This window comes from Zingiber officinale, unplaced genomic scaffold (genome assembly GCF_018446385.1).
Source record: "Zingiber officinale cultivar Zhangliang unplaced genomic scaffold, Zo_v1.1 ctg198, whole genome shotgun sequence".
Taxonomy (NCBI): Eukaryota; Viridiplantae; Streptophyta; class Magnoliopsida; order Zingiberales; family Zingiberaceae; genus Zingiber; species Zingiber officinale.
In genome coordinates this window covers 510,386-521,075 of record NW_024589881.1, presented here as the reverse complement: position 1 = coordinate 521,075, position 10,690 = coordinate 510,386, and the positions used below count along the sequence as shown (strand labels likewise).

Sequence of the window (10,690 nt, the reverse complement as noted above, 5' to 3'; positions counted from 1 at the left end):
CGAGAAGAGAATTTGCTGACTAAGATACCTAGGCCTGCGTTCAACGCAGTTTCCTTGAAACATATTCGTCCCACCTCTCGTTGTGCTTCGAGGTTCTCTTGGGTCGTCTGTTTCCTAGGATACAACGGTAAAACCATGCACACAACTAAGCACTGGTTGTTTATAGTGAACTGAGAATGCACTCGAGTGCTATCATGAGTAGTTCAGCCGAACGGATCCATGACTGAGAGAGTTTTTTGGGAGAACATAGGTGGACAAAAGTTCACATCCTGCTCTTCCTCTCGCTTTATCTTTCACTTATCTTCCGCTACTCTAATCCAACCTTCTTATGTAAGAGTCCTCACCTTGCATGCAATGAATGACCATAATTGTTGGGTTTAATGTCACAATTAATGGGTTTAATGTCTTCATTAATGTCGAGACGTTACAAAATCATTATTAATGGGTTTAATGTCGCCATTAATGTTGAGATATTACGAAGTCACCATTAATGAGTTTAATGTCGCCATTAATGCCGAGACATTATGGAATCATCCTTAATTTCATATTAATACTTCTGTTACCCTCTTGAGTAGGTGGGAAAAAGAGATTCGATGGTCAAACGTTGATTTATTCACTTGGGCAAATCTTGTTTCAACTAGTCCGGCATTCGACATGCGCAAGTCGTGCTCGCACACGAGTCAACCTTGGTTTAGTACAATTCGGACCCTACATTTGCACCCAGCGTGAAAGTGTCTCTCCCATGCATATGTTTACAATATCAATGCATGTATTATAATTTAAATCAACAATAAAGTCAATAAACTTCTAATGTGGGACTAACAACTCATGCACAATAGAATATCTTTTTATCCACCTCTTTATTCCATTCACATTTCCAACAATGAACTCCCTAGAAATAGGACCTAGTCGACTTGCAAATCTTTATCAATTCCATTGCGCCTTGCTTGTCACCTGTAATATAGTAATGCATTTGAACTTGCAAGAGTTAGAGAAACCTTTTTCTCTTGAATTTTTACACTAACAGTGTCACGCCCCAGAGGAGTCCCTGTCCGAGAAAATTTCGGCAACATCTCCCCTGTACGGTGGACAATCTGAAACTTTTCTACATCTCACAAACACCTCAGCCACAGGCGGCTGGAATAATAACAACAAAATAAAACATCACCACGCAGTTATATATAATCTATTCAGCCTCTGGCTATCACAACCACGCAATTAAGATAATTTAACAGTAAAATAATACTCTGACTCGAAATCCACCCTACTCCACTACACTCGTAAAGCTCAATCCGACGAACTCACCTCTTCTGCCATCTAGGCAGGCATGTAGTAGAATAAAATCCAAATCCAAATCCATCGCAATAATAAAATCCATACAATATCCATAAGCAGAATAATCCAAAACATATCATGTTCAAAACAGTCTAGAACAGAAAAGAAACCAAAGAAAACCAAACATATCCTCGAGGTCTGCAGGGACCAGCACTACGTGCAGTGAGGACTAGCGACTGGAACTCCCTCCTGACAGCATCAACCTGAAAATAACAACAATGGAGGCGGGGTGAGTCCAACACTCAGCAGGTACAATTGATATGCAAAGTAAAGAAACAACACCTAGCACTAATCATGCGTACAGTCTCCTGATAAGAAAGATAAAAATGCATCTGAAGTAAACAGGAGAATACTGTACTAACCAGGTCCTGAGTATAAGGTCAAACAGTCCGAGGGATAAGGAAATCCTGTATGCATGTCAAACATAGGTATCCAAACAATATGCAGCATATAAATGCAGCAAACACAAACACAAACAATAAATGCATCATGCATATGATGCCAATGATGCGTCCTGGTCACCCCTGACGCCAGTCGATCATCTCACACACAATAGTGAGGCCGAGTGGGTAGGGCTGTGACAACCGTGCACTCTGTCGTCACTACTCCTGATGAGTGACCGAGTGGACGGGATGCTGTCGGAGTACACCTATCCTCCTACCCCAAATCATAGATGGGGGAGCGCAATGCTCTCAACTCCCGGTACACGATGACGGGGAGGAATCCCTGCCGGATAACACGTTGTGTCACACTACCCATGAGCGGACCAACGGTGCCTAACAGAGTCCCTGCTGCAACACACTCTGCCTGAATCGACCACTAACCCATGAGTGGTGGTGTGTGCAGATCCATGTAACTGGCGATGTGCTCAACAATAATGGAGCGGACTATCGCACAGCATGCAATCATGCAAATGGTGCATGGCAATAACCATAAAAACATCCTGACCTAATCCATATATATAGAAAAGTGCACCCTAGGTCAACGAATCATATCGAATCAAAGGTACACAGAAGGTATAAAAACCTAGGTCCTGAACATGGTGAAGCATGGTATATCACTACCCCCTATAAGCATGTATAAACAGGTAAACTATACATGAGATGCAAACCAATCAATCAATCAAGCATGTACCAAGATTTGGGTAGTGATTAACCGAAAGAAATAAAGGACATAATTAATGCAACATGTTAATTTCATTACTAAGCATATCAAAGACAAAAAGTCAAAAGTACCCGCCTCCAATAGGAATGTCTAAATATGATCCAAATACGACGTCGAGATGCTCGTCTCGCGTCAAGGTCCTGTAATACCAATAGATATACTTTTATTTAGCTACATTCATAAAAATAGCTAAATAAAATCTAAAAAAACTAATTTAGGGAAAAACCCTAATCACATAACCTCAATTACCTAATTAAATCTAATAGTTAACTAGGGTTAGTAACTTAATCCCCAATTAACTCATTAGATTAGAAATCCAAACTTAATTCCACTACACAAATAGATTTAAAGGTAAACCTAAAACTAATTCTAGTAACAAATTCTTTCTTTTTCTTCACAGTACACATTCTTACCTTTGCTCTTGATCTAAAACCCCTGGCAATGTTTGTTTGAGTGCTACCAGCACGAAACACCACTAGAACCAAGATCACTTCCAACAAATCCTCACTGGTTAGGATCAGAAGAAGAGATCAAGCAGTGACGATTACAAATCAAAGAATATACCTCGATCAAGCTGCTGTTCTACTGCTGACTGGATGCTACCAGAACCCCATAGAACACAGAACTTCACCTCACCACCATGCCTTCTAGCCTCTACCCGATAGCTCAAGAACACATCCTCCTCTTCAACTGAATCCCCACAGAACAGAACTTCACTCTTCTTCTCCAATCCCGTGGCCTCAATCCTCAACACCCTAGGGCATCTACAAGCCGACGGTCGGATTGGCAGCGGCGCTGTGCAAAGGCTAGGGCACAGGGGAGGTCGGCGGTGGCAGAGTCGCCGGCGGCTAGGGCTTCGGCAGCAGAGGGATTAAGGCCTCAGCGGCGGCTGTTGCGGCGCCGATTAAGGCAGGGAGAGGAGAAACGGCAGAAGGAAACTCGGCAAGGGCATGGGGTGGCCGGCACAGAGGAGGCGGCCGGCGCTCGGAAGAGAGAAACCATCGGCCGGCGGTTAGGGCAGAGAGGAGGAGAAGGCTCGGGCGGCGTCGGGGAGAAAAGAGAGAACGGCGAGAATGAGAGGAAATAAAAGAAAATAAGATAATAAATAAGAAAAGGAAAAAGAGATAAATAAATAAATCTTTCCTCTCTTAAATGGGTAGCCCAAACAAGCTTTCTCGGGGCCCCGTTTTTATCCCCGTGAACTCGTCCGTACGAATTCCGAAAAATTCCCGAAAAATGTCCAAAAATTCCGGAAAATTCCTTTATTAATATTCGCCTATTTTCGGTATTTTACAAACAGTCAATTTATCGCAAAATGCAAGCAATGGATGAAAACAGAGGAAATATTGAACAATGGTTTGTGTGTGTATTAGTGAACCCATGATTTGTGTGTATTAGTGATACATTTTTTAGTGTCCTAGCATTCAGCCAAGCATCTCTCCATGCTCTCTCAATAGCATAATAAATTCATGTGATCATAGTTAGTACCTAGGCCATTAAGGGTGTAAACAAGTCAAGCTGCTTGCAAGCTATTTGGGTCTTGGTTCAAAAAAAAAAGTTCATTCAATTAAGTTAATGAGCCAAAATAAAGTTTGATTTTAAGTTCAAAAACATTATCGAGACGAACTCGAGCTTAACAATATTTGGTTTGCGAGCTCGCGAACATGTTCGTTTAGAGGCTTGTGAATGTGTTCATTAACATGCTCGTGAATATAAATATAATAATACCTTAATAATTAATTTTAAAAGATAAACAACACTGTTAACTTGAGCTCGATTTTGTGTCTAATGAGATAGAACTCGAGTTTGTTTTGTTGGATCGAAAAGAATTTAGATATCTCCACAATAGCATGATATTGTCCACTTTGGGCCTAGACCCTCATGGCTTTGCTCTTGGGCTCTCCCCAAAAGGCCTCATGCCAATGGAGATATCTTTTCTCTTATAAACCCATGATCTTTTCCATGTGTTTCCAATATGGGACTATGTTTGCAACCTTGCAACCCCAACAATCCCCCCCTCAAACAAAGGACCATAGGCTTCCCACGTCCGATCCTCGACCCACCAGGTCTTCCTGCCCCTCGGTCTACCCGACCTACTAGGACTTCCTGCCCCTCGGTCTACCCGACTTACTAGGACTTCCTTGCCTAGCCGTAACTAGGACTTCCTGCCCCTCGGTCCACCCGACCTACTAGGACTTTCCTTGCCTAGCCGCAACTAGGACTTCCTGCCTGGTTTCTGGTCCTCTTGATCCGAACATAGGAGCCCCCACTTTCTTTGTTCGAGGTCAATATTGTACTCACATGGTTCAATCAGACCATAGCTCTTGTGCACAGTTGGTGGTTAAACCTTCTGGCAGTCCGGGCTCTGATACCACTTGTTGGATCGAAAAGAATTTAGATATCTCCACAATAGCATGATATTGTCCACTTTGGGCCTAGACCCTCATGGCTTTGCTCTTGGGCTCTCCCCAAAAGGCCTCATGCCAATGGAGATATCTTTTCTCTTATAAACCCATGATCTTTCCCATGTGTTTCCAATATGGGACTATGTTTGCAACCTTGCAACCCCAACATGTTTAACGATCTAAAACTGATCTAGTAACGAGCCGAGCTCGAACTAAGCCCGTTTAACATTTTATAACTGATCATGTCGGGAATCTAAGAACATGGAACTACCGGTGATGTGGCTTGAATGCTGACCACATCTCCATGATTCGAAGTAAAGAGGGGTGATGATCTGTCTTCTATGTTAACCAAGTCGCCCAGAGTCTTCTGGTCAACACTACCTATAGCTAGCGACCGGGTTGTCCCGGTCCCTGGTACCTCGATGCTTGAGGCATGCCCCAAAAATATATAAGCATCCGAATAATAGTAGGATCATGAAATGAATAAAGAATGAGTACGATGATGTACCCTAGCCCCAAGGGGCACCCTCAGGTGGATCGATGAGCTGATCGTAATGCTAGTTGAGTCCTCATGACCTAGAAGAATAAATAAATATCAACCGGATAAATAGCTAGATCTGGTGTCCAGGAGCCAGACATGGCATAAAGCTGAAGGGTAGCATGCAATCTCAATACAACAATGGCTCGCAGACCGAAATATAATAATGGCTTATAGGCTGGCACACAATCGCGGCTCACAGGCCGGCAGGTCGGACGATGTGAAAACCTGGAAGATACTCGGCTATGGTGCAATGCCTTTGCAGTGAAGCCCTTCCAAGTGTACTTAAACTTGTTGGAGTACTTCACGTAGATCGCTAGCATAATGAAGGATATCCAAATTGAAACAAAGGAAGAAAGTGTAGCGCCCTTAAACCCAAGTTCGAAGACATGAACAATCACATAGGCCAAGCCTACATGGATAAGCAGTGATCTCTAGTATTCCTCTGTTGGCAGCAGTGGCTCCACCATGCTCTAGCGGCTGCTACAAGGGGGAGAACGCCGTCGTGCTTACCTAACTACCTCTAAAGCAACTCGAGAAGAAGATGGATACACAATTGCTTGGAGGGGGAGATCGACCGTCGGCCTGGCATATGCGTGGGGCGGTGTCAAAAGGAGGCGGCATTAGTGTCTTCCCCCTTTCTGCCTCTGACGGTGGAGAAAAAATACCCAGCAAAACGCCCTCTCATCTCCCCCTCTTCAATGATGAACAGTGCCTCCTTAAAAACCAAAACCCTTAACATGTAAAAGGACCTCTTTGTCCTTCTCTTCCTCCCTAATTACTCTTGTGTTCTTAAGCTGCGTCTGCATCACAAGTCTCCCCTTCAAGTCTAGTCGAAGGAGGCGTAAGTCAAACTGAATAGATAGTTTGTCGCAAAGGTAAAATCACTCTCGATATCAGAGTCAACTCGCTCATATAATGCCACACGAGCGGTCGCTATAGTAATGGTGTCACACGAGAGATGGTAGCGATGTTGAGCGAACTACAAAAAATAGTACCAAGTCCATAACCGGACAGATGCCGAGCGGGAGACAAAAACATCAAGCGAGCAACGAGTAAAATGATAGTCTATCCAGCAATACGAAGGATGTCGAGTAGGCAACCGAGAAAGTGCTGACCTGGAAATCAATAGGATGCCAATCAAATGAAGACGTTGGGCGAGTGATGTCGAACGCGCAACTGCGAAGATGTCGACTAATGGATCAGGAGAATCCTAACCTAGCCATTGAAAAATGTCGACTGGATGATCGTAAAATGCCAACCGGGCGACCACGAGGATGTCAGATGATATAAGCGAGTGGCTAAGCGGACGGTCATGCAATTAGGATCAGGTAACTACTAAAGTGTTGACCGAGCGATCGAGAGAATATCGGCTAATTGATAGTAAAAATGCTGACCAGGCCATCTAAAGCATGTCAAGCGTTTGACCGAGTAGTTCAAGTGTGTGGCCGAGCGATACCAGTCGGACGACCATGCAAGTGCTAACCGAGCGACCTAGAGAATGTCGACCGGGCAATCATAAAATGCTGACCTGGCAATCGAGTAATGCTAAACGCGACACTGCCGAGTGGGAGAGGATCGCAAGAGTGACAAGCACGACATCGATGTCCCTAGTGGGTGTGAGGCTCGTGCAATTTAAGGACATGGAACCTGAGGGATACCCTGGTCGAAAACTAGTGAAGATACTCATCCAAGACTGGTGGCGATAATCTGGTCTGAGACTAGTGGAGATACTCTTCTTCGATAGCATTAGAGATAGCTCGATCCCGAATGGGGGAAATATATGCTTTGATAAGCGGGTCCGCGCCCAGTGGAGTCTTCTCGACCACAAATGGGGGAGATAAGAAATCTGATATGTTGGTCTGTGACTAGTGAAGACTGCTTGACCCTGAACGAGGGAGATAAGAAATCTGATAGGCTGGTTCATGATCAGTGAAGATCACTCGACCCCGAACGGAGGAGATAAGAGATTTAATATGTTGGTCCGTGACCAGTAAAAATCGCTCGACCTCGAACGGAGAAGATAAGAAATCTGATATGCTGGTCCGTGACCAGTGAAGACCGCTTGACCCCGAACGGGGGAGATAAGAGATCTAATATGTTGATCCGTGACCAGTGAAGATCGCTCGACCTCGAACGGGGGAGATAAGAAATCTGATATACTGGTTCGTGACCATTGAAGACCGCTTGACCCCGAACGGGGGAGATAAGAGATCAAATATGCTAGTCTGTGACCAGTGAAAACCGTTTGACCCGGAATGGGGGAGATAAGAAATTTGATATGCTTGTCTGTGACCAGTGAAGACGGCCTGCCCCCGAACGGAGGAGATAAGAGATCTAATATGCTGGTCTGTGACCAGTGTGAAGACTGCTCGATCCCGAACAAGGGAGATAAGAGATCTAATATGCTAGTCCGTGACCAGTGAAGACTGCTCTACCCCGAATGAGGGAGATAAGAGATCTAATATCCTGGCCCGTGACCAGGGAAAATTGCTTGACCCCGAACGGGGGAGATAAGAAATATGATATGCTGGTCCATGACCAGTGAAGATCGCTCGACCCCGAACGGGGGAGATAAAAGATCTAATATGCTGGTTCATGACTAGTGTGAAGACTGGTCGATCCCGAACGGGGGAGATAAGAGATCTAATATGTTGGTCCGTGATCAGTGAAGACTGCTCGACTCTGAACGAGGGAGATAAGAAATCTGATATGATTGTCCGTGACTAGTGAAGACCGCTCGACCCCGAACGGGGGAGATAAGAGATCTAATATACTGGTTCGTGACCAATGAAGACCGCTTGCCCCCGAATGGGGGAGATAAGAAATATGATATGCTGATTTATGACCAGTGAAGACTGCTCGACCCCGAACGGGAGAGATAAGAAATATTATATACTGGTATGTGACCAGTGAAAACCGCTCGACCCCGAACGAGGGAGATAAGAGATCTAATATGCTGGTCCGTGACCAGTGTGAAGATCGCTCGATGCCAAATCGAGGAGATAAGAGATCTAATATGCTGGTCCATGACCAGTGAAGATCGCTCGACCCCGAATGGGGGAAATAAGAAATATGATATGCAGGTCCGTGACCAGTGAAGACCACTCGAACCTGAACGGGCGAGATAAGAGATCTAATATGGTGGTCCTTGACCAGTGAAGACCACTCGACCGTGATCGGGTGAGATAAGAAATCTGATATGCTGGTCCGTGACCAGTGAAGACCACTCGACTGTTGGCGTAGATAGGGGTTTATACTCACTGCTCGACTGTTGGCGTAGACAGGGGTTTATAATCGCCGCTCGACTGTTGGCATAGATAGGGATTTATAATCACCGTTTGACTATTGGCGTAGATAAGGGTTTATAGTCGCCGCTCGATTTTTAGAGCCCATGGCTCTAATATAACTTAAACCCAACCGATCGGCATGAGAGTCTCTGGCTCGAGGGTTTATAGTCATCGTTCGACTTCTAGAGCCTGTGGCTCTAATATAACTCAAACCTGGCAGATCGGCACGGGGGTATTCGACATTGAGCCCTTGGATCTAATATAACTAAAACTCGGCCAATTGGCACGAGGGTCTTCGACATTGAACCCGTGGCTCTAATATAATTTAAAACTCAGCTGATCGGCATGGGAGTCTCTGATCGGGGAACCGTGGCAGATCCTATGACCGAGAGAAAAATTATAACGAAAAAACTGACATGCCGACCAACGGAGGATCTGACTCAATTCCTCGACTCCTGAATACCCATGGAGTGAGGAGAATATGATATGTTCATCGAAACCCATCGGGGTCATGAGGATGGTAGAGTTTTCCGACGTCGTCCATCTTCACGTTCCAAATCAGGTGAAGTTCCCACAGACGACGCCAAAATGATTCTATCGGGAATCTGAGAAGACGAAACTACTAGTGATGTGGCTTGAATGCTGACTGCATCTCCATCACCCGAAGTGAAGAGGGGTGATGATTTGTCTTCTATGTTGACCAAGTCGTCCAGAGTCCTCTGGTCAATGCTATCTGTAGCCAGCGACCGGGTTGTCTTGGTCCCTAGTACCTCGATGCTCGCCCAAAAATATATAAGCAGCCAAATAATAGTAGGATCATGAAATGAATAAAGAATGAGTACGACGACGTACCTTGGCCCCGGGGTGGGGGGGTGGCCTCAGGTGGATCGATGAGCTGGTCATACACTAGTCGACTCCTCATGACCAAGAAGAATAGATAAATATCATCCGGATGAGTAGCTAGATCTGGTGGCCCAGAGCTAGACATGGCAAGGGTGGCGCCGACGAGGTGGCAAGGGTGCCGCTGGTGAGGTGGAGATCGGCCAGATGGCCGGCGAGGTGGAGATCCGGTGATTGCGCCCCAGGAGTTAACGGAGACGAGGGTGATGGCATAGTAGGAGACATTGGTCAGTATCATAGGGAAGGCGAAGCAGAGTTGCGTGGTGGCCTCCTCCTCATCTATCAGCGCCACCATTGCCCACCTCCACCATGCTCCTCCTCCTTTCATCTCTGCCGGTAATAGTGGTTCCGCCGTGCTCTAGCGGCTACTGCAATGGGGAGAACACCACTATGCTTACCTAACTACCTCCAAAGCAACTCGAAAAGAAGACAGATACACAATTGCTTGGAGGGGGAGATTGACCATCGGCCCGGCATACGCGTGGGGCGGTGTCAAAAGGAGGCGGCGTGAGTGCCTTCCCCCTTTCTGCCTCCGACGGCAGAGAAAAAATACCCAGCAAAATGCCCTCTCATCTCCGCTTTTCAATGATGAACAGTTCATTTTTAAAAACCAAAACCCTTAACATGTAAAAGGATCTCTTTGCCCTTCTCTTCCTCCCTAATTACTATGGTGTCCTTAAGCTACGTCTACATCAATAACCAACTATTTTTGAACCGATCTTGAGCCATTTGCGAATTATTTAACTTCATTACGAACCAAGTTTGAACTTAAGAATTAAAACTTAAATCGAGCTGAGCTCAAGCAAACGAAAAACCTATTGAATCGAACTCGAACCTCTTACCGTCCCACTTAATTTGATTAAGGCTATCATCAAATGACTAATAAATAATATACAATTGAAAGCATCTGAAAAACGCATTGGAATAGTTCTACCGCAAGATCGTCCACTTGATTAGTTTAAAATGTCTCAACCTATTTGAGACATATTTAGTTATTTTGCTTTGCGGCTCACCTAGATCGGCCAAGTAAAAAATGCCCGGTATTTGGTTCCTTTTGA

General features: G+C 45.1%; 1 protein-coding gene across 1 annotated transcript; it reads right to left on the bottom strand.

Moving 5' to 3' along the window:
* Positions 1-1,483: 1,483 nt before the first annotated feature.
* LOC122036708 lies at positions 1,484-10,216 on the bottom strand. The gene is made up of 2 exons (XM_042596111.1): positions 9,585-10,216; positions 1,484-1,538 (listed from the first exon to the last, which is right to left on the bottom strand). Exons 1-2 carry the CDS (start codon positions 9,958-9,960, stop codon positions 1,534-1,536), a joined length of 381 nt encoding a protein of 126 aa, XP_042452045.1. The 5' UTR covers positions 9,961-10,216; the 3' UTR covers positions 1,484-1,533.
* Between the last annotated feature and the right edge of the window lie 474 nt (positions 10,217-10,690).

Bases quoted from the DNA above. Each gene is read 5' to 3' on its own strand.
- LOC122036708 (XM_042596111.1), bottom strand. From the start codon at position 9,960: ATGAAAGGAGGAGGAGCATGGTGGAGGTGGGCAATGGTGGCGCTGATA.